The 24,314-nt window shown below is 40.0% G+C and overlaps 1 protein-coding gene across 3 annotated transcripts; it reads left to right on the forward strand.

Annotated features, from left to right (window-relative positions):
• The first annotated feature begins 6,620 nt into the window (after positions 1 to 6,620).
• On the forward strand, positions 6,621 to 21,073 carry ANP32E (acidic nuclear phosphoprotein 32 family member E). 3 transcript variants are annotated; one of them, XM_046683157.1, is made up of 7 exons: positions 6,622 to 6,990; positions 9,854 to 10,003; positions 10,727 to 10,849; positions 11,605 to 11,770; positions 12,871 to 13,049; positions 17,749 to 17,803; positions 18,713 to 21,073. In XM_046683157.1, the coding sequence occupies exons 1-7, from the start codon at positions 6,937 to 6,939 to the stop codon at positions 18,781 to 18,783; spliced, it is 798 nt and encodes a 265-aa protein (XP_046539113.1). In that variant the 5' UTR covers positions 6,622 to 6,936; the 3' UTR covers positions 18,784 to 21,073. The 3 variants fall into 3 exon arrangements, with proteins under 3 accessions (XP_046539111.1, XP_046539113.1, XP_046539112.1); XM_046683155.1 differs by lacking the exons at positions 17,749 to 17,803; positions 18,713 to 21,073 and having other exon boundaries at positions 6,621 to 6,990; positions 12,871 to 13,238; XM_046683156.1 differs by lacking the exons at positions 6,622 to 6,990; positions 17,749 to 17,803; positions 18,713 to 21,073 and adding an exon at positions 7,491 to 8,178 and having other exon boundaries at positions 12,871 to 13,238.
• The last annotated feature ends 3,241 nt before the right edge of the window (positions 21,074 to 24,314 follow it).

The raw sequence follows: 24,314 nt of genomic DNA on the forward strand, positions 1-24,314 counted from the left end.
ATTAGTGATGAGGAGCACCTTTTCGTGTGTCTATTGGCCATCTGTATATCTTCTTTGGAGAAATGTCTGTTCATGTCCCCTGCCCATTTTGTAATTGGGTTATTTGATTTTTTTATTGTTGAGTTCTGTGAGTTCTTTGTATATTATAGAGATTAACCCTTTGTTGGATAAATAACTTGTGAATATGTTTTCCCACTTGGCTGTTTTTTTGTTTCAATCCTGTTTTCCCTTGCCTTGAAGAAGCTCTTTAGTCTGATGAAGTCCCGTTTGTTTATTCTTTCTATTGTTTCCCTCATGTGAGGGGTTATGGTGTCCGAAAAGATTCTTTTGAAGCTGATGTCAAAGAGTGTGCTGCCAATATTCTCTTCTAGAAGACTTATTGTTTCAGGCCTAATTGGGTTTGGTCTTTTAAAGATTTTCTTATTGAGATATAATTGACATATAACATTATATTAGTTTTAGATGTACAACATAATGATTGTATATCTGTATATATTGTGAAATGCCGACCATAATACGTCTAGTTAACATCCATCATCATACAGAGTTACAAATTTGTGTTCAGGTCTTATTCTTTCAAAGTCATTTTAGGGGGCTGGCCCCATGGCTGAGTGGTTAAGTTCGCATGCTCTGCCTCAGCAGCCCAGGGTTTCACCAGTTCAGATCCTGGGCGCAGACATGGCACTGCTCATCAAGCCATGCTGAGGTGGTGTCCCACATAGCACAACCAAAAGGATCTGCAACTAGAATACGCAACTGTGTACTGGGGTGCTTTGTGGAGAAGAAGAAAAGAAAGAAAAAAAGAAGATTGGCAACAGATGTCAGCTCAGGTGCCAATCTTTAAAAAAAAAAGTCATTTTAGTAAGGTTTGAAAAGAAATGGAAATATGTATATTAAATTCACATTTAACCAGAAGTTTCAAGTTATTTTAAGTAACCTTGTTATCAAGGTTACAAATTTCTTTTAAGGCAAGTATTTGTTATTTCTGCTACTGGAGAAATGTAGAAATGCAATAATTCTTAGAGAGCAAAATCTCTAAGTCATTCCTAATTGATATTGCAATTTGGATTTATTTGTAGAAGACTCACTCTTTTAATTTTGTTTGACTTTGACTAATGTTAAAACTAGTTTACATTCCATTAGCTTATAAAGAGTTGACTCAAGTTGGAAAATCTCAACATAGAATTTTAAATTTTTGTAAATATTCCACAGAATTTGGTATTCACATAGCAATAATCAAAAGTTTACTGTAACAGTATGCATGCTTTCCTCTTCACCACTTACTGACCATCCCTACAGAGAAAAGGATCCCAAATTAAAGAGAGAATGGGATTGGAAAAAACCTGGAAAATGCAGGGTAGTTCAATCATTTTATAGTATTCATGGTGCCAATCCAAACCTTTTCTCAAAAAAAAATCTGATAAATATCTTCAACTAAGGTTTAATAGAATAATCAAGTTTACTTATTAGTTATCCTGGGGTTTTTGTATCTCAACAGGGGTCATAATATCGAATGTCTATTTGTGGCATTTTGGGCATCAGTAGGGAATGATATTTTAGGAAGCAGAACGTTTTGTGCATCCATGAATTAAACAGAATTATAATGGTCACCTTTGGAAAAAGATTTGAACTTTGATCAGAGGAACTGGGTTTGAGATTCAACGTTACAAATTACTGATCATAGGACCTTTGGTATACCCTTATTTTAGTCTTCTATTGCTATTGTTTAGTTATTCATTGCTAACAAATCACCTCAAAACTGAGTAGTTTAAAATAACAACCATGCTTTATTTACTCAAGATTCTGAAATTTGGACAGGGCACGGTGGAATGGCTCATCTCTGCTCCACATGGTGTTGGCTGGGGCAGCTTGACAAGGGCTGGAGGATCCAAGATGGCTTCACTCACATGGCTGGGGCCTCCAATAGGGTGGCTGCGACAGCTAGGTGATGTCTGGTCTCTCTCTCCCTTCATAGTCTTTCATCCTCTATGGCCTCTCTCTATACATGGCCTATCTCTCCAGCAGGGTATTTGGACTTCTTTATTTGAGAACTGGCTCTCTGGAGAACACAAACAGAAAGTGCCAGGCCCCTTAAGGGCTAGACCCGGAACTGGCACAGTGTTATTTCCACTACATTTTATTGGTGAAAGCAAATCACAAGGCTAGCCTAGATTCAAGGGGAGGGGACATACTGATGGGAGGAGTGCCATGTGTGCACCGACATGGGAGAAATTGTTGGTGGCCATCTTTGGAGACAATTTACCCTACTACTTAACCTCAATAGGCTTCACTGTTTTCCTTTGGAAACTTTAGATAGATATAAGGCCCTATACAAATATAACAACTTACCCTGCCTTGAAGAGTGCCGACCTGGAAGGTTCCCACTGGATATTAGCACAATGGGCATATAGAATTATTGGTGTTCTCTGAGTATTGAGCATCTATGCTGGTGTTAAGGGGAGCAGTAGTGGCCTTGTTGGATGGTTTTCTGAGATGGGATTTCTCAGAGGCATGGGTAGGAATGATTTCTGGTAGTTCTAAATCAGTCTGAATTCTAGAGGACATACACTGGCATTAATTGCACTAGCTTAGTTTTATCTTGTGACTGCAAATTAACTAGTTTGGAAAAGGAAAAGGTAACAAGTTAAGAGGAAGAGAAGTTTGCAGTTATCTTTCACTCATACTCCATCACCTGTTCCCCAAGAAGGCATCAACCACACTCCATATTTCCTAGTGGAAGTATGAATTTAAACTACCACCTGAGAATTATTTGAGACCTAATCAATACTAAACATGTCTTGAGTACCCACCGTGTGCTCAGCGCTGTGCCAAGTCCTGTGAGTGATGCCAGAGAAAGCCAAGTTACTGACTTGGTTTTTCTCTAGGATTTTCCAATCTGGATGGGCAAACCAGAATTCAAAAAACATATATGAGATTTTGTGAGGCAGCGTAGGATAAATGCTGAATAAATAGAACATTTAATAAGTCCTCAGAATTCAGAGGAGGTAAAATCATTTTGGTTCAGGTAGAACAGCATAAGCAAAACCAAAAAAAGCAGAATGACTATCACCTGTACAGAGCAAAAGGGCACTAGTGAGATGAGCAGAAAAATGTGTAGCAGGGAGATATTCCAGTTACTATTGCTGCATAACAACTCCCAGTTTAGAGGCTTAAAATAATAATGACGATTTTATTATCTTTCATGGTTTCTGTGGGACAGGAATTTGGGAAGGGCTCAGCTGGGTGGTTCTGGCTCAGGATTTATGTGGTTGCAATCAGACAGTGGCTGGAGCTGGAGTTGGGGGCTGGAGAGGCTGGGGACTCCGTGGGTACCTCTCACTCTCTTCATCTAGGCTCAAGGCTTCTCCATATAATTTTTCCTATAGGTTAGTTTGGGCCTCCTGAGAGGGTAGGTATTTGGAGAGGGCCACTGTCATAATTTGGGTTCCCCAGGAAGTAGATTGGGAGATGGAAATAGCAGTCAGGACGTATATTGGGGAATGATATTGGGACCAATATCTGTGGAAGGGAGGAGAAGGAAGCAGGATTAAGCCGTGGGAGAAACTGAATGGCAGTGCAGTCCTAACAAAGGCCTCAGCTGACTTACTGGGGGTGCCCTGGAGCTGGGATGAATGATCCATCAGAGTTTGCCTAAGTCAGGCAAAAGGGCTGGCTGGGCCTTTATACCTCTGTGGTGGTCACTCATGGGATGTGGGCTGCCCCCAGAAGGAGGTATAGATAACCCTGGGCAAGGCAATTTTCTTCAGCAGAGCTAATCCCCTACAAGGGCTGACCCCTGAAGGTCATCTCCCAGCGGTACTCCCAGCACTAGGGGGAATATGTCCTTCATTCCTGAGGGAATTTCTCGGAGGTGCAGCGCAGTGTTCACCACAGCCCTGACAGGCTCTGTGGCTGTCACTGGAGGGACTGGGCCCTTTTGTAATGACCTGGCACTGAGGAAGTTGGGGAATAAATACTCCAACTTCATTATCCTCCAGACTTCCGATCTCCTGCCGATACCCCTCTCCCACGTACCTAACCCAGGAAGTCATAGGACTCTGTGGGTTTTGAGTCACAGAGCAGGGTGGAGAAGGGTGAAGAGTCGATCTGGAGGGGCAACAGAAGATACTCAGCAGCAGAAGATGAGTTTAGTTTTTGAACGTTAAGGACTTGTTGAGTTAAATAAGATCCTGATGCATACTTCTCATTGGTGGATTAAAGTAGTGTTCTGAACCACCACTCATTCATTCCACTCCTTGCTCCTTTGCTTTCATCCCCCTCCTAATTACTTAACCTCACTCTTCATTCTGCCATGTAAACCCTGCCTTATTACTTCAGCTTAAAACATGTCCTAAGTTCATGAGTTTGACTTTTCTCCTGGCTATATTTCATTTTTTCACCCTTCATTTAGGTCCATACACCCATCTACTAGCCGGGTAATCTTCATCCAGCCTATTCCCAGGCACTTTTCTTTCCGTGCACCAGCCCTATGGAGAATCTTTCCTCCCCCAGCATATTATTTACCCTGGCTTCTTGATTAAGACTGGAAAGAGGTAAGGTTCAAGGTACTGAGGTAACCCAGATGAGAGGTGATATAAAGGTGGGGACAGTGGGTATGGGGAGAAGGCCCTCTTTAGCAGATCCCTGTCTAAGCTTACTGTGGTGTACTTTCTGAAGCTACTATCCAATGGTAAAATGAATTCATGGCCTTTTCTCACAGTCATTATTTCCAGCATACTCTCCCATTCTGTCTAATGTGTTCCAATACAAAAGCCCTGCCTTTTAACCCCAATAATCATCTCTTCTTTGAAACACTTTGGTTTCCTACATTTTTTCCAAATTCGCCTCCTTCTTTTCTGCGCTCCTCAGTTTCTTTGACTACTTTGGTAGATAATCCCTCTCTCCCCTTTTCCCCCTCAACCATGTTTTGATCTCCTTTGCCTGATAGTTCTTATTAGATATATTCTCTGTGGACATCTTATTTTTTCCTCATGTCCTCAACTATCACCCGTATGTAGATGGTTCCTAATAGGAATCTCCTCCCTTTGAGCTCTCTCTGGGATTCCATTCCAGAGTTCCAGCCCCTGCCGTGGCTGGTGGGATCAGAACACAGGACTTCTTCTTCCCAAGCTGGAGCTAAAATGTGCTTTCAGGTTTCTTTTTGGCCCTTTTTTTTCCTAGCCTTGTTTTTTAATTCTTCCTTGAACTGTTCCTCAATCCATTTTGGTTCAGTTTTCATATCATCCTGGTTTTTTCAGTCTGTATTAAAACAAACAACAAACAAACAAACTCAACGAACTCCAAATTGCCCCCCCATGTCATTTTATACCAAAAGCTCTCCCTCTCCCCTTCTGTTTTCATTTTCAAAAAATTTCCTTTTCGAGAATTCAAAGGAAACACTTAGCAAGGGGAAGACAATTACTATTCTGTTTTCCTTTAAAGTATTTAACATGCCAAATACTAAATATTTACCTTTTAAATGTAAACCTATTTGAGGAGCTGTGTGTCTCTGTGTAGGGGGAGGGGGAAATGGTGGAGGAGGTGGGAGGGGTCTCTTCCGAAACCCTAAGGTCTCTAACCTGAGAAACTGAAAAAATAGCAAACAGCTCTGAGAGGGGCTGGACTAATTCACCCACTTCCTTCCCCAAATCATCTGGAATTTCTTTGGGTATTTATCCTGAGAATGGTGTAAGGGAATGAAAAGGACAGAATTTAAGCAAGAACTAACAAAAGTTAGACTTTCAAGCCACAACTTAAAAAAGTATTCTTATCCCGCTCTTTTATATCTCACACTGACAGACTTTGAAAAGCGCATTTTGCCTATGGCTTTCCATGGAAACCAACGAAAGGGAAATTAGAAAGGAGAGGCATCGCAGTACCGTTTTTATGCAAACTGATGTTTGATTTTCATTAGGCCAGCATTGTTTTTCCTCCAAAGTCTTAGTGTTTATTACAGTAACAATTACCTCACTAACAAGTCCTCCAGGGTAGTTTTATTTAAAGGTGCCTAATCTACATACTTCACCCAACTGCTTTAAAAATCGTTCAGTCCTTCATGGTGGAAGTTAACATACATCTTTATCCCAGCTTGGTTCTGCAACAGAAGCCTGATCCCGGCAGGACAGTGCCACGAAGGCATGCTTTTTATGTGAGGTGCACGTTGCTGTGCACGTTGGCTGCAAAGCAGGATCTGCGCTTTAAAATGGCCAAGAGCCTGTGCGTGCCGAGTGCTGAATTATCAATCTCGCAACTTGGGCACGTAAGAAGGATGTTTTCTCCCTCCCGTTTGACTAAAAACAGAAAAAACAAAAAAACAAACCCAACAGGCATCAAAATCGTCCGAGCGCCTAGGGAAAGCGCGCCAACCACACAAAGAAAAGGAGGGGGCTACTGGGATTCAAAATCATTTCCTCGGGACGAACACCCTCCTGGACCTATCGGAGTTAACTGCGCGCTTGGTCGTAGCCAATAGACACAGTGTTTCTGGTTCAGGTCCGCCCTGAGGACGGATAGACTTTTACGCAGTCCAATGGAATCGTGGGATGCTGGAGAATCAACCAATACACACGGGAGGTGGGTGGAGTGTAGGCCAGGGGGTTGGCGGTGCCGTGTCATGGAGGCTCAGTCTCTGAGCAGCCATTGAAGGGGAAGGAACTGCGGGTGTGTGTATGTGTGTGCGTGTGTGTGTGCGCGTGTGAGTGCGCGCGCGAGTGTGTGGACAAGGAGGTGGGGGCAGCCGAGTTAGAGTCCCAACTCCTTGGACTCCATTTGCTATTCTCTTCTTTTCCCCCCACATCTATCTGGTGGTGGTGGGCGTTTATATTTGCGTTTCTTTTCATTCATTTCCAAATCTTTTAAAAATTTTAGGGTTGGGGTAGTGGGAAAGGCAGGAAAGGGTAAGGGAGGAGAGTAGTAGCAGAAGAGCAGGAGGAGGACATGGAGATGAAGAAGAGGATTAACCTGGAGTTAAGGAACAGAGCCCCGGAGGAGGTGAGATGACTCAGCCCCCTCCCCTTCCCCATCAGCCCTGTATTCGGAGGATCGGGTTTCTGGGGGTCCGGGTGGGTGTGTGGGGAGGGATAAAGAATTAAGCCTCACTTGGGGTTAGGGTTGGGGGGAAATATTTAATTTTAAGTTTTAAAGCATTAAAATCTTTTACTTAAAATGGCGAAGGCTTTAAGTTTCTAGGGGCGTTTTTGTGTGTGCATGGGGGCTTAGCCCCTTTCGCCTCTCTTCGAGTCAGGCATCCTGGCCTCGTGGGGGTGGGAAGCGGGATGACGGGGCCCGCGCCGCCGCTTCGCCCCCAGAGTTCCTCCTCCTGGGGCCCTGCGGCGTGGGCGCGACCCCCCACTCCCACGCGCCCCTGCCGCAGCCGTCGTCGCCTGAGAAGTTAGTCCAACTTTTCTGCAGTGCTGCCAACTCTTTCATTTGGGGGGAGGCGCCCCCGGCCTCGAGGCCCCTGGGCGTCCCACGACGTCGCGCCGGCCGCGGGCTGGGGTCGCTCGCGGAGTCCGCGGACCGCCCGCTGCCGGCGGCGCCCACTCCCCCGGGACGCCGCGCGCGCCGACCGCCGCCGGGCGGAATCTGGGTCAGCGGCCGGCTCTCCTGCCGGGGCTAAGTTTTGGGACTCGTAGCAGTGACCAGAGGTGGGGAGGGGGACGCGAGGCATGATCTCCTTCGTCCCCCGCGGTGCAGTGAAATTCGGCGTGTCGTGTCGTGGCGGCCGCAACTCCGAATTTGAGCCCCGGAGACGGTTTCACGAAACTCAACAAACGGGTCGTAGTAGTTCGGCTCTTTCAAGATGGGTTCGGCGAGACGAAATGATGCGCGCTCGCGGCCGCCGCCTCGGTTAAAGAGACGGGCTGGGGAGGGGCGACGTGAGGCGGGGTCGCGGTCAACTTTCGGGGGTCGGGCGGGAGGTATTTCCGCCTCCTTTTCGAAGGCGCCTCCTCGGCCTCGCCCAGCCCTGCCCGCCCCGGGCGGGGGCGCTAGGGGGACGCGGGCTGGCGGGCGACCCCTTTTCCCTGGGGAGTCCCCGCCCCGTGGGGGTTTCCCGTCGGTCGGGGCGGCAGGTCGCGAGAGCGGGGCCCACGGCCAGCGAGGAGCCTCTGGAAGCAGAGGAAGGCGTCGAGAGCCGTGCTAATTGCGGCCTCTGAAAAGAACCCTAGAATTTGGAATGTAAGGGATATAATTTTTTCATCAGAGGTGGAGGTGGTGCTGGGCAAACCAGCACCGGGGATGAGTGGGGGCTGTCTGGTGGGCTGCGGCGGCGTGCGGAATGGGAACCCAAGATCTTTGTGTACTTTTAAGAAAAGTCTCTATTTTTCTGATATTGGCAGGGAGCAGGAAACAGTCGCTGCTGTCATCCCAGAGAGACCTTGAAGCTTTTTAGGGCCTACGCTTTAGGGGCTTCAGGAAAAAACTAGCAAAATCAGACTTAAAAAGCTGTCTCTCAGGAGCACACATTTAGAATGCTGTTTTATGTCTTGGGTTGGAAAAGTGGATTCGTGTCCTCCCCCAACCCCATTCTTTCACCTACTGTATCCGTAGTAATTTCTTTGCCAGTTTTGGGGAGTGCCGGATGTTGCCTTTTCGCAGCCTCTCCTTCCTCTCCTGTGGTGTAATAACGGTCTCTTATATTTCTATAGCTCTTTACGGTTTACAAAGCACTTTTCGTGTTTATTTACTTTTCTCTTTCGGACAAACATGTAAGGTGGATTATATTGTATTGTTCTGGAATCCAAATTAGCAAACGGAGTCTCAGGGCAATGAAGTTCTTTACTCAAGTGGAAGAACTGGTTTTCTGACACCAAACCTAGCGGCCCTCTCTTCTCCACTCGGCTAAGATAGGAGTCAGAAGACTTGCAGTGGAGGTACAGCTCTGCCACATACTAAGTATGTGACCCTGGGCAAGTCATTCTTAACCTCTGGGCCCTGGCTTCCTCATCTCTCAACAGGAGATCATGATGCCTTCTCTGCTCACTGAAATAATGTATCAAAGTCATATTCAAATAGAGAAGGTGGCATTCCTTGTTGCTAATTTTTAGCCCTCAAAATGCCTCAAATGTATTTTTGCATTGGGAATGGAGAACCAGTCTCCTGCCTCCTCCTTAAGAGTAAGTCCATTTAGGCCCACACCAGAAAGTTTTGTTCTACAACTCTGACCTAACAGAGGGTCCAGTTCCCCCCTCCCGGGAGTGGGGAGAAGTCACAAAAATGTTACCAGAGTGGCAGGGAGAAATAACATTTTGTCAAGGATATATTGTTCTGGGTGATCTTGTTTGCCCTCAGTATTAGGACAAATAACAAGAAGAGGCTGGACGGTGTCAGAAGGAGCTTTCTAAGTAAAGGATAACAAGGTGTTTTTGAGTTATGGTGGCATTTGTCAACCAAAGATAAGGAGATTTAAACTGAAAAAGTGAATAAAACAGTTTCCTTTCATCTCCCTGCTGTTTCAGGGCAGCTCACTCGAGTCCTTCCCCAGTAGCCTGGGTATCCCCTCACTGCGTGAATATATGCCCTCATGTTGAGAGTTCTTCTCATCAGGGTCAGAAACAAGTTTCACATGGGACTTTTTTCGAAGTTTTGTTTTTTATGTGTCAGTGGTTTGAAGCAGGCATTGAACTTCTTAGTCCAAGTTTAAATTTAAAATGTTAACTTATAATGATGACTTGAGACTGTGTTTCAGTTTTGGAGGAGAATGAAAAGGATCTCTGTAAGGAGATTGGTGGTTTTAATGTTCACATTTCCAGTGTCAGGACCCAGGGCTTTTGCTAAATAGATTGCAAACTAAAGAATCATTCACATTGTCTCTTATTGCAAACTAAAGAATCATCCACGTTCTCTCTTACAGGTGACAGAGTTAGTCCTTGATAATTGTCTGTGTGTCAATGGGGAGATTGAGGGTCTGAATGATGCTTTTAAAAAACTAGAGTTTCTGAGTATGGCTAATGTGGAGCTAAGTTCACTGGCCCGGCTGCCCAGCTTAAATAAACTTCGAAAGGTAAGTTGGCATTAGGTGTGAAAGCATCATGATTTCTATGCCAAGGGCTATTATGTCTAATTTTTGGCTAAATGAAACAATCTTTCTGCCTTTTAATTAGAAGGTTCTAAGTTTCTAGAGGTAAGAAAAAGGTTTATGTGGGATTTTTGGAATCAGTTCTGATATTTCTTTTAGAAATTTAAATTCTTTTTTTTACGATTTTATTTTTCCTTTTTCTCCCCAAAGCCCCCCAGTACATAGTTGTATATTTTTAGTTGTGGGTCCTTTTTGTTGTGGCATGTGGGACGCCGCCTCAGCATGGCTTGAGGAGCAGTGCCATGTCCGAGCCCAGGATTGGAACCGGCAAAACCCTGGGCCACCGAAGTAGACCACTGGAACCCAACCACCTGGCCATGGGGCCGGCCCCTAGAAATTTAAATTTAATAATGAAATTGCTTTATGACATGAATTTGGATTTAACATCTACCACATGTTGTTCTCTGAAACATAAAATTCAGCTATTACACAACTGGAACCAAACCTGGGTTAGGAGCCCATTATATAGGGGTTCTAATATATTATTTGGCAGTTGTAGGTGGGAATTTGGAAATTAATGACTTGTGACAGTCTCTTGAAGCCAGAGAGAATGACAATTGTTTTTCGTCTTCAAATTGATATATTTAAAAAGTCTTTGATCTGTCCCAAGCCTTCACTATTTGTTTTCTCCCCATGTTGAATATATAGTTGGAACTTAGTGATAATATAATTTCTGGAGGCTTGGAAGTCCTGGCAGAAAAATGTCCAAATCTTACCTACCTCAATCTGAGTGGAAACAAAATTAAAGATCTCAGTACAGTAGAAGCTCTGGTAAGTGGAAGAATTTGTCTCTGGACCTGCTTTTTTTGGTTGAGTTTTCTGAGATTTGCTTGAATTTTGTCTTATTAATTTCTGTTTCACTCTTTTGAAACTTCTGTATTTCTTATATTTTGATCTAAATGGTTATTGCTTTCTTTTCCTTTGGAATAAAACATTCAGATAAATTTTTAAATCACTGAGAAATTTATTTTATTGTCAACTTCACAAGTTGAATACCTGGTTTAAAAATTTTGAGTATTTTCTTAAATTCTACTCCTTTTCCTTCCTTCTTGATTATTTTTTGAGTTATTTCATTATTTGCTCCTTTGTTTCCTGGTATGAGTGAGGAAAAAGGAGATGAAGTGAAACTCTGAAAATTGTTGCCCTGATTTTTAAAAAAGCGTGGGAGGAGGTTGAAATTGTTGAAAATAAGCTTGACTGTGGATTTAAACTAACCATGTTATTGTTGTTGCCTATTTATGTACAGATTTGGTTAACAAAATATATTGAGAGTAAGTAAGGCACTAAGCCAGGTGCTAGAGATACAGCAGTGAACAAAAGAAGGTTCCTACTCTCATGGAATTTGCATCCAGGGACCTCATTAAGAGAATCGGCTGTGCTTATATAATACCCCTTCATTAGAAAATTCTGAAAATCCAAAAATCACTCTCTTGATTTCAAGTGTATATTTCCTGGTTCATGAATTAAAAAGAAATAACATGATATTGTAAATCTTGAATGTAAGTTTTAACTTTTTACTTTTCCAGCAAAATCTTAAAAATCTGAAAAGTCTTGACTTGTTTAACTGTGAGATCACAAACCTGGAAGATTATAGAGAAAGTATTTTTGAACTGCTGCAGCAAATCACATACTTAGATGGATTTGATCAGGAGGATAATGAAGCACCAGACTCAGAAGAGGAGGATGATGAGGGTAATCATTCTTAATACTCAGAAATGTATCACAATTATAACCTCTACTCTAGCCATACAAATTAGATTGGGCCTGGATATTTAGGTGTAGGAACAAAAAAAGATGTTTAGTAAAATAAGAAAAATTTAAAAACCCACAGCCCTAGTCCTGTATTTCTTTTTTCAGATTTCTGATAACTTTGGGGAATTTAATGACTATTGCAATATCAAGCTCCATGAAATTTTTTACCTGTATAAACTTGTGTAACGACCACCCAGTAAAAGTGCCAACTTTTAAAATAGTACTCTTTTTAAAGAAAAGAAACATTCATCACAATATTATCCATAATAGCCACAGAGTGGAAAAAACCCAAGTGTCTATCTAAACTGATGAGTGGATAAACAAATGATCTGTCCATACAGTGGAATATTACTCAGACATGAAAATGAATGAAGTACTTGATACATGCTACAGCATGGGTGAACCTTTAAAACATTCTATTAAGTGAAAGAAGCCACAAAAGGCCACATATTGTGTGGCTCCATTTATATGAAATGTCCAGAATAGGCAAGTTCATAGAGACAGAAAGTAGATTAGTGGTTGCCAAGGCTGAGGGAGAGGAGAATGGTCAGTGACTATCGATGGATATGGGTTTTTTCGGAGGGAGGGAAGTAATGGAAATGTTCTAGAATTAGATAGTGAACATACATTTTTGGATAAATAGGTGACTAACAGATCAGATGACAAAATAGCTGTTGTTAGAAATGAGACACTATTGGTTGAAAAGTTTTTCATTATAAAAAGAAATTTGATGGATAAACAATGTTGTGGAATGATGGACAAGCAGGTTTTGAAATGTCCATGTAGTAAAATAAACTTTAGTACATATGACGTTTTGATGAAAATATGTTGGAAAAATTTCAATATTTAGAAACCATATTTCTCAATTAGTAAATATGGATCTTGTAAAAGGGAAATGTTAAAAAAAAAAATCACCCTGAGTTATTTTCCACCCATTGATGTAAGAGTTTGAAGTGATTAGGGCAGGGATAAAAAGGATCGACATACTAGCAGGAACCATTTGCCCAGCCATTTGCTCATCTTTTAAAATATTTTTAAAGATGGAGATGAAGATGATGAAGATGAGGAGGAAGATGAAGCTGGTCCACCTGAAGGGTATGAAGAAGAGGAGGAGGAAGAAGAGGAGGATGAGGATGAGGATGAAGATGAAGCAGGCTCAGAATTGGGAGAGGGAGAAGAGGAAGTGGGCCTCTCATACTTGATGAAAGAAGAAATTCAGGTGAATAGACACTTCTTACATGCACTGAAAATTGATTATTTAGGCATAGGACTAAGTACAATAAAAAGTAAGTTGTGTAGACATCTCAGAGTTGTTTGTAACTTGTGGGTGTGCATGTGTCTGTCTGCCTGTCTTTTTTGCCACTGCCCCCCAGTTCATCCAGTATCCAGATAATCATAAACACCTAGTGATTTTATCTCCCAGGTATCTTTCAACTCCATTCTGCTCTCAGCGGCATGGTATGGTGGAAAAGTTTTACAGATGTTTCTGAGCCTCAGTTTCTGCATTTATAAAACAGATTATACAAGCCTCATAGGTTTGTTTTAGGGATTTAACAAGATAATTTGTATAAAGTATCTACTTGCTGGCAAGTTGTAGGCACTCAAGAAAACTTTCCTTTCCCCTTATTATGTCTTGCTTACGCTTTTGTAGTAGCTTTCTAAATGGTCTCTCTGAGTACAGCGTCACCACTTACGTGTATCCTCCGCAGTGCTTGCCTGAGGAGTCTGCCTGCAAGTGCAATCCTAGCAACCAGCCTGCTAGAAACCCTTTAATGTTTCTCTATTGCCACCAAGACTTACAAGGCCTTGTCTTGTGGGGCCCCTGCTTCCTTGTCTAGCTTCATCTCCCTCAACGCCGAGTTAAGGGTCACATGAGGCTGTTTCTTGCCTGTCTGTGTAACATTGTTTCCTCTATTTGAAATGACTTTCTACCCATGTCCTCTGATGAGCTTTATTTTCTTTTCTCTGAGGTAAACATTAATACAATAAAGCATGTAAAGTGCACTGATTTTATGTACAAGTCCATGAAATTTTATATATGCATATACTTGTGTAACCACCACCCAAATCATGCCTCTTGAACCCTTATCTTTAAAAGCTCAACTCTGTATTGCCTTATTATTGAAGCTTTCTGTGATTTTTCGTAGACAATCACCCCTTCCTCTGTTACCTTTGAACCTGGATCAGGCTTCTGTTGCCTATAGATATGTTAGTAAAAACTTGTTTACTTGGCCACTGTGTACTAGACGGTGAGCTCCTTAAGGGGACAGCCATTCATCTTTGTATCTCAGCATCGAGTACAGTGACAGGGACATGGTAGGCTCGTGGGAGATGGCAGTTGACTTGAAGAAATGATCTTTAGCCCCTTGGAGATTAGATAAGTTATTTGCTCCTAATGTTAAATTATTGAGTTTTGTTATAATTTGTAATTTAAAATAATTTTTTGTTATTAAAAGTAACATTTCTTATTTGACTAGAAATTGTTAGTCTTCTCGTTTGTTCTCCTCTTTTACATTGGTTAGATAGATAATATCATTGATTAATGATAATTTTCCTCTGGTGCCATTGTAAATATGGAACTACTGTGGAAAAACAGGACTTAAACTTGTTTGGGGCCTTCATGAGTTAGGAGCTATACGATAATGAAGAATAGAACTTTAAATTTTTTTTTTTTAAGATTATGATAGTTAACAACCTTGTGAAATTACAGTTGTACATCATTATTAGTCATGTTGTAGGTACTCCACTTCACCCCTAATGCCCTCCCCCACCCCCCCTTTCTCCTGGTAACCACCGATCAGTAGAACTTTAAATATTTTAAGTATTCATAGAGAAGGGCAACCTGTTCAATTTACATCAGTGTACAGCTTGAATATTTTTCCCCTAAGTTATGACTAATTTATTTAGTAAAATAATACTCATGTTATTGTGCATTTGGCTTTTTATTTTCTCTGCCAGCAATTCCTCTTTAAGTCTAAATAGTATTAAGTAATTTAAAAATGACCTTCAGGGGCCAGCTCCACGGATCAGTGGTTAAGTTTGCACGCTCTGCTTCGGCTGCCCAGGGTTTTGCTGGTTCGGGTCCTGGGCGCAGACATGGCACTGCTCATCAGGCCACACTGAGGTGGCATCCCACATGCCACAACTAGAAGGACCCACGACTAAAATATACAGCTATGTACTGGGGGGATTTGGGGAGAAGAAGCAGGAAAAGAAAAAAAGATTAGCAACAGTTGTTAGCTCAGGTGCCAATCTTTAAAATAAATAAATAAATAATGACCCTTAGCTAACTGCAAATGTTTATGTTTATCGTTCCATTGGATATTGGGAAATATTAACTAAAAACAACGTAGTCAATTATGGCGCAAAAATCTCTTAAGATAATACATAAAACATTAAGTCAATGTAGTACCTGGGTAGCAAGGGCCTTTTCAATCATTATGAGATAATTTGGATGGTTAAAAGGGAGTCTTGTTTTTAGAAGCTAAGAGCCAGGAGAAGCCTTAGAGACTATTGAGATTTAAAAGGAATTAGAGGGAAACAGAAATGGTATTTGACCAGCTATTTTTTGTTTGTGTCTTGTTTCTATTTCAGCTGCTCTTCAGAGGTGAGAATTAATATGTATAAAGAAGGATTTTATGTATGTGTAGTATATTTCACTAAAAATGGGGATGGGGACTTTAGAAGAATTGGAAATTGTGGTGTCCTTGTACTATTTATAGTACAAATGAGGAAACATTTTATTTCCTACTAATTAACAAAAGACAGTAGTCTTTATGGAACAAGTCTCTGGTGATCTAATAGATGATCTTTAAAGAAAAAAAAAGAGGGCTTAAAAACACAAATCAATTAATCTAATCATATTTTGTTTAAAACAAAATCCAGAGGAGTAATTAGCTTTTTAGACTTGGGCTTTTCTAAATTACCAAGGAGTAAATGTGATTAGTATCGCAAGTGTTTTTTAAAAATTTATAAATATTTAAATATCCTCATTTATCATTCCTTACAGATTTAAGATGTTTAAAATGTCTCATCTCTCTCTTTCTTCTTCCCTCCCCCCTTCCTTTCCCCTTTCCTCTTCCTTTCTTTTCTTTCCTTCTTTAGTTTAAGGCTGCAGGTTCTCTTGATTTTTAGTGTGGTTCTTTTTTGTACTATTTGCTGTCCCATCTGTTCCTTTTGCCCCTTGTGGCTTCGTGGTGGTCTGCTATGGAAAGCTTTATGGTGTTTGAACTGACTGTAAGAATGATTTCTGATATGTGTCATGCAGCTTAGTTTCTCAGGAGCTTCTAGCTAAATGCTGGAAAATTAGGTTGTTTAGTGTTTCTAGACACAAATGGGACTATGGATACTGTGAAAAGGGTGGTTTGTCCAAGTTTTCCCTAACTATCCAGCAGTTCTTGACATTTGCCAGTTAAAGTGTTTTTAAGGAGCAGTAAACTTTTGTGGGGTTAGAGGGAAGATCCTAGATCGGTTCCATTTTTTCAGTCATATAGTAGAACTCAACCATTTGGAACATAGCCAAGAACAAGGCTGTAATTCTAACAGGCCTCTGAGTAGCCAAAATATAAGTAACAAAAGACGTTTTCTTTGTAGGGGAGTGTTATTATTCTAAACCTATTTTCTTGTTTATATTCAGTCCTCTGATAAGCTTGTTGATCTATTTTCTGAATCCATGGCAGATTAAAATTGACATAGTAACTGACTGCGAAAGAGCAGGCATAAAAACTAGGGAGACACTAACTCAGTGTAGAGGCGAGGGTTTTAAAAAGGAGAAAACCATCCTACTGATACTAATGGGCTCTGAGGGAATTGGCATATTCTAATTAGTAGAATGCTCACGATCAGAATGGTGACTATGATAGCTCAGCAAAAAGGTTTGCTAGGTTTACATAAACTGGTAGAAGAGTATGCAGTGCACTTGAGAGATTTGTATCCCAATTGGCTAAAGTAAAAAAAACGGTCGTGATGTTTCAAGGCTGTGTTTAAACCTTAACTATCCAGATCAACTCATTCCACGAAAGTTGTAGATCAAGTTTTATTGTGATTTTTATTGATAGTTGCTATTTTGACATACAGATTTTTAGACGTAGAAGGAATTTACAGATCTTTCTAGATGGATACTTTCTTTTATTGATTGGAAAACTGAGGTCCAGAGGAATTGACTTATTCAACACATATGAGTGTGTTAGGGGTAGGATTCAGGTAATTCCTTCTTTAATCTATAAAATAGGAGACTATCTTTGAAATAGTCAAAAATTACCCTGTTTGGGGCCAGCCCCATGGCCAAGTGGTTAAATTCGCGTGCTCCGCTTCCATGGCCCAGGGTTTCACCGGTTTGGGTCCTGGGCGTGGACATGGCACTGCTCATCAGCCCATGTTGAAGTGGCATCCCACATGCCACAACTAGAAGGACCCACAACTAAAAATATACAACTGTGTACCAGGAGGATTTCGGGAGAAGAAGCGAAAAAAAAAAAAAGATTGGCAACAGTTGTTAGCTCAGGTGCCAATCTTTAAAAAAAAAAAAGTTACCCTGTCCATTATAGTAGCCACTGGGCACATTTGGCTATTTAAATTAAATAAAATGAAAAGTTTAGTTTCTCATTTGCACGTGTGGCATTTCAAATGCTCAGTAGCCACATATGGCTAGTGGGTACTGTATTGGACAGCGCAGATATAGAACACTTCCACTGTTGCAGAAAGTTCTTTTGAACAGTGCTGCTCTAAAACATAACTTATTTTCAGAAAGAAATGAGATTTAGTTGGGTTTTTGAAAAGAACCTATATACTTTAGGCAGAGGCTGTCAGAACACAGAATAACCATAGTTTGTTTGCTCATGTTGGAATGTATTTTATCAAACAGTGAAAAATCTGTGTCATGGCTTATTTATTCTCAAACTGAATATTTGAATTTCAAGGATGAAGAAGATGATGATGACTATGTTGAAGAAGGGGAAGAAGAAGAAGAAGAGGGTGAGTTACATTAACCATAAAACAATTCTTAAAGTGACAGCTGTTATTTATGGACTTTAAAGAATGAGTCTATAATTCACATGATTACTGGTCTCTGATTTTGGTAACATATAGAATGCCTTAAAAGGTATAAAGCCTTTTTTTTTTTTTGAGGAAGATTAGCCTTGAGCTAACTACTGCCAATCCTCCTCTTTTTGCTGAGGAAGACTGGCCCTCAGCTAACATCCGTGCCCATCTTCCTCTACTTTATATGTGGGATACCTGCCACAGCATGGCTTTTGCCAAGCGGTGCCATGTCTGCACCTGGGATCCAAACCGGCGAGCCCCGGGTCGCCGAACTTAACCGCTGCGCCACTGGGCCAGCCCCAATAAAACCTTTTTTAAAGGATAATTCTGTAAGGGTATTCATTAATTCCATTAAAAAAAACCAGCAGCTTCTAACATTTAGTTTCAAAACAAGAATGAAGAGATAATGGAAACTTGGGCTCAATTTATTATTTTTTCAGTCTTTTATTTTGGAGAGGGTGAAGCCTTATCTATAAGAGAAGAATACCTGAACTCCATATCATGCCCTTTTTAGATTTCCTCTCTGGTATTCTTTACTTAGGTCTTTCAAAATAAATATAAAAATTCAATAATAATTCCGTTAGTATCAAGCCCTTACTTTCTTGATCTGTACTTCATGATTTGGCCACAAGGGTGCATAGCAAGCTGTCATTATTTATGGATTTCTGAGTCTATTAAGTCTGTTCAATACATGAAATTGAAAGAAATTCAGAGAGGAAACTTAACCTATAATTTTCTTATGCCATTAACTTTTCACTAAGATAGATTCAAAGCTTTGTAACTTAAATTCATCCATTTGTTAAAATTAAGTATTTTACAATTTTCCTTTCACTGTTCTTTCAGAAGAAGAAGGTCTTCGAGGGGAAAAGAGGAAACGAGATGCTGAAGATGATGGAGAGGAAGAAGATGACTAGATCATTCTAAGACCAGATTCCCTAATGTTCCTGGGTGTGCAATAGAGTGATCACATCTTTGTTTCTTCATGTATGATAGCTGTCCCTACAGAAGATAATGTGTTACTTTTTATAGGAAAAGTGTGGTTTTACTATTTTTGCCTTATCATTCCAAATAAGATTTACTAGTCTGTTAATGATCATATTGTATGTAGAGAAAAATTTTCATTTTGACCCATTGTGAAATTCCCTAGCAGTTTATTTAGAATCTTAATTTTTCTAATTGAAGCTCACTGTATTAGTCATTTTTAGCCCATAATTAAAACATGATCACTTTTGCACAGGCGTAGCATGGTGCATTTAATTCATAAGGTTTTAAAGTTATTTATAAATTAACTGAAATCACAGTCAGCTGGAATATGAAATGAAAATAGTTTCTTGAATGGTAGGTTGGTTATTTTTTTAGAGCTAACTCAGAGATCTTTAGTTTGAAGGGAATTAATTTTTTTTTTGGCTAAGGGTATTTGGGTGCTTTTTTGTCCTATGAGTAGCTTGGAAAGTAGGAGCAGAATAGTAAAGGTTCTATTCAGCAGTATAATTCATGGCTTTGGTGAAGGCTGCAGAAACCTTTTAAGCGAGGTGACTAAGATTCTATTTTTGAAGGAAAAGTTGCTTACACTAAGTTCAGAGACATGCAGGTGAGCCCTTTTTTCTTCATGCTGAAGATCATGATATGCTAATGGTTGTTTGTTTTGTTTGTTTTGTTTTTAAGTGTGCATTCTTCGTTCTCCTCTCAGCAAGTCCTCTATGATCGCCTTCTTTCTTGTTTCACACCCCTCCCTCTATCTCAAAAAAAAGTTGGGAAACTTAGGGACACCCAGGAAAACCTTCAGTCATACCTCAACCACCTTTTCAGACCTGTCTCAGTTTTAAACAAGCTTAGTGAAAGAAATTGAGTATTTTCTGAGATACGAATATCCTTATCAATCGTTTTATTCAACAGGCTCTGCTTACTGTAAATCTTTCTTGGTTGACAAGATGTACAGGCTGTATTAGTAGGATGAAAAAAGAAAAGCATCGGAGGAGGCTTTTGGAAGCAGCATTAGTGTTCCTCAAAAGTCAGAACAATTATCTGTTGATAATTAATGAGACATTCAAGTCAAATTTTTAAGTTGGCTTCCCAAATGATTTAGATACCACTCTGCAAAGTATTTTTAATTTTTCTGAGTAGAACCTTCAATTATTCTTCCTGTAGTTTTAAAGCATTACCAGATAGAGCATTAACTGGGATATACAGGGCAGTTGGAAAAATATTTGAAACTAAATCAGTATTAAAATTAAGATTTGTTTTCAAGTGGATATCCATTAAAGATAGAAAAATATTTGGGATAAGTGCGAGTGTGTTTCCTTATATGGCTACTAAATATCTTATGAATAGACAAGTACAGCTCCCTTTCTGTTGTGGAGGCTCCATGTCCGAGGCAGTTCCTTTTTAATCTCAAATATAAGTACCTAAAATTTTTTCCCCTTTGTTTTGAATATTTGTAAATTTTTTTAAAGTTAGTGTCAACAAATTAATTGGAGTTGCACTTCTCTGCTGGGACACATTTGAATTACTGAGTCTAGCACTGCTTCTTTAGTCTAAAATGTATGACTTGGGATTTTAAAGTAAAAATTATGAAGTTATTTGTGGATAAACTAACAAAGTTGCACAACTGACTGAAATAAAACTCTGGGGATAAGTTTAGCGGGGGGATTGGAATCTCCAAAAAGCTAGCATTTATATTCCTTTTTAACAATTGAAATGCCCTATTTTAGTCCCTGAGAATTCTCATCGCATAGTATGCCAGATTATAAAATACTTATTTTTAAAATTAAATCTATATATTGACTTTCTTATCAATCATCTTATTGTGCAATCAAAATTAGATTTCTTTGTTTTGAAAACAACACTTAGAGCCTCCAAATAACTTTTTAAGACTTATTTAGCTTTGTGGGTGGTATTTTCATGCAAATAAGTAAGGGTGGGTTTTATATTTTGTAGAAGTTTTTGGTCCTATTTTAATGCTCTTTGTATGGCAGTATGTACATAGTGTGTTAAATTCCTCAAAACTCTCCTTAAAAAACTTTGAAGTTAATACTTTTGTGCAACTGTGTTTTGAATAAAGCCATGACAGTGTTAAAAACATACAAAAAAATGCAGTACTCCTGATTTATTCTTTTATTGTTTCTGACTATTCCGTTTTTTTCTGTGACTGCTGTAACTTAACGTTTTTGAAACCGAATTGCTTCAAATAAATTGAAGATTTGTTGTTAATGATTAGTTTCAGTGTATGATGTTGACTTTTTGAACCCCACCCTTGGGGGCTTTGGAGGTCTTTTTAAAAACCGAGAAACAGCTTGAACGTGAACTCATTCAAACACTTGGATGTGATATGAGGCATTACAGTTTAATACTTTAACTCATCATCTAACTTATTAACTTTTTTCCCCAAGAAGCAGAAAAAATTTTGAATTCCCTTGATTTTCCTTTTGGAGTTGCAAATTGAGCCAGTACTTTTTGTATTTTGATTTGAAGTAATAACTTTGTTACCTACAGTTCAGGTAACTGTTTCTAGTTAACTAAAGTGATTATAAACCATTTGTACACCAATAGTTTTCTAAAATGAGTCCAAAATCTCCATTTATACTGTGTAATATTTATCTTCAGAATCCTTAGATAATATAAATACAAACATACATAATTGTTCATGTTTACCTTGAGTAAATCAAACCTGAACCAAACTGCTTTTTTCTGCTCTTTTGGTTTTCCTGTGATAAGTGATTTTTAAAATGTTTTGTTTGTAGAAAACTCTGGAATGTATTTTATAAAGTCAAGGCACAAATATAATAAGTAATGCTTTTATGGTTGCTTTACAGGTTAATATTGAGAAGGTCTTTTAATTATAGAACTCTGCTTCCTGAGAGGTGGGAAATATTGAAGTATATTTCAACCACAGGAATTGTTTATTGAAATCAGTTTGGTATTTTTTTGTTTTACATCTTTAAAAAATTCAAAGCCTGGGGGCTGGCCCAGTGGTGCAGCGGTTAAGTGCGCATGTTCCGCTTCAGCAGCCCAGGGTTCGCACGTTTGGATCCCCAGTGCAGACATGGCACTGCTTGACAAGCCATGCTGTGGTGGGTGTCCCACATATAAAATAGAGGAAGATGGGCACGGATGTTAGCTCAGGACCAGTCTTCCTCAGCAAAAAGAGGAGGATTGGCAGCAGATGTTAGCTCAGGGCTAATCTTCCTCAAAAAAAACAAAAACAAAAAACACCAATTCAAAGCTTTGTCCCTCTTGGTTAAAGAAAATGGTAGAGCTACACTAAAAGTTTTTGGTAGAGGTGTTAGATAATGAAGCAATTCTGTGAGATTGTGATTCAAAACACTTTTAAGCATTTCTTTTCTGTATTTTAAAGAAGAAGCATTGGAACATGTGACATTTATTCTTGAGTTGCTGAAAATGTCCCCTCTGTTGTTCCTAGTACTGGATGCAATGACGTTCTGCAGCTGTTGCTTAATAATAGCATTCTACTACTGCATTCCTTTTTCATGTACTAATCAGTTTAAGATGTGAGAACTAGCTTGGGTAAGTTGGCCTGGGGCAGCTACTGTGTCACTAGTCTACTGAGCAGCCCTAACTTGAAGGAGAACAGGTTATACCACAGAATGAAAATTACAAAATGAGTTAATCTCCAGGAGAACCTTTAAAAAGACTTTATATACTGGTAAAATACTTTGATTTCATACGAATTTAGCCACTTTTTTGGGTGGTAAGACCCTGAGCAGGGTTATCCCATAATAGCAATTCTGATTAAAAAAGAATCAGAAGCAAATACGACTTTTTTTCAATTTTATTAATATGTAAAAATAATTTAAATTTTTGTTAAGGTATCATTTGGACCTGGTTACTTATAAAATGGACACATCCAGATCACTGGTCAATATTGACATAGGCCATGAAAGAGGCACATAACAGTGGTGAAAACAACCCATTCTAGCTGTTCAGGAAGGAACTTTGACATTGTAAACACTTGCCTATTTTCTCTGATTTTCCTGTTAAATACTCAGACTGCACCACTCACAGATGAAGGCCATGATCTGTGCCCTCCACCTTAGTTGTGACTTTTCCTGGATGGACTCAGTCCACAGCCCCAGAATTAGCTCTCAGAGGCTACCGGTTTCTCCACTTGGAGGTATTTTCTCCCAGAGCCCTCTTCTCTTGGCACCGAGAAGCCGGCAAAAGGGTGCACAGTGGAGCTCAGTGTCATTTATACAGACAGCTGTGACTGACGAATACTGGGGTTGGTAGAAGAATCTCTAAGTATAATGGAAAGAATTGCAGTTGAAGCAACTGTACTTCTTAAGAACCAATGACAGCAGCACCAGAGGAAACCAGCGTCTGCAAGGGTAGTAGCAATTACCGCCACGCTGCAACTCTGGCAGAGAAGCCAGCACAAGTCCAGAGCTTTTAGTCGTGCACCTCTCCCTCCCACCCCGCGTTTTCTGAGACTATTCGGAGTTAAGAACAAACTCATTTCTGCAGTATTGAGGATTTATTATTTGTAGGACATGAGTGAAACTTTCTGAATAGAATTCCAGGTGACAGGTCTTATATTTACCAAGCTATCTATATTGGGATATGTGGAGGGAAATTTCCTTTTTTATTGTTTTGATGGATTTGGCATTTTATCCTTTTGCACTGTTTGATTCCCCACTGCTAAGGTTCCTGGACTGTAGCAGGCAGTACGTGAAGGATTAGAACTCTAGAACTCAGCCTCATCTATTTTGCTTTTACCCTACTCCCTTCTCACTTCAAGGACTCCAGCCTTAAGACTGAGTTTCTTTCAGGCCTTGTTTCCCATCACACTCCTCTAGGGCGAGCCAACCACATCGGGCAGTAGTCTCATCCCAGCATCACTACTTCAGATTCTTGATAGAAGGCTTGAAGAAACAGATCTGGAGATTTTACTTAAATGCTTACAGTGAAATAGTGATCTCCTGAGGTACGTTTTTGAGGTAAGTTATCTGTCATAGTCCTATGGGACATTTGCCTCTTTAAAATTTTACCTTAATTTCCCTAATCCTGAACCCCTGAGATAAAGTAGTTTTTCCTTTTCTAGGGTACTATTTTTTTTTTGGATTTTTTTTTTTTTGAGTTAATGATAGGTTACAATATTGTGAAATTTCAGTTGTACATTAATGTTTGTCATTCGTGTTGTAGGTGCACCACTTCACCCTTTGTGCCCACCCCCCATCCCACCTTTCCCCTGGTATCCACTAAACTGTTCTTAGTCCATAATTTTAAATTCCTCATATGAGTGGAGTCATACACAGATTATCCTTCTCTCACTGGCTTATTTCACTTAACATAATTCCCTCAAGGGCCATCCATGTTATTGCAAATGGAATGATTTTGTTCTGTTTTGCAGCTGAGTAGTATTCCATTGTATATATGTACCACATCTTCTTCATCCATTCCTCTTTTGCTGGGCACTTAGGTTGCTTCC

This window comes from Equus quagga, chromosome 13 (assembly GCF_021613505.1).
Source record: "Equus quagga isolate Etosha38 chromosome 13, UCLA_HA_Equagga_1.0, whole genome shotgun sequence".
In the NCBI taxonomy this organism is placed as follows: Eukaryota; Metazoa; Chordata; class Mammalia; order Perissodactyla; family Equidae; genus Equus; species Equus quagga.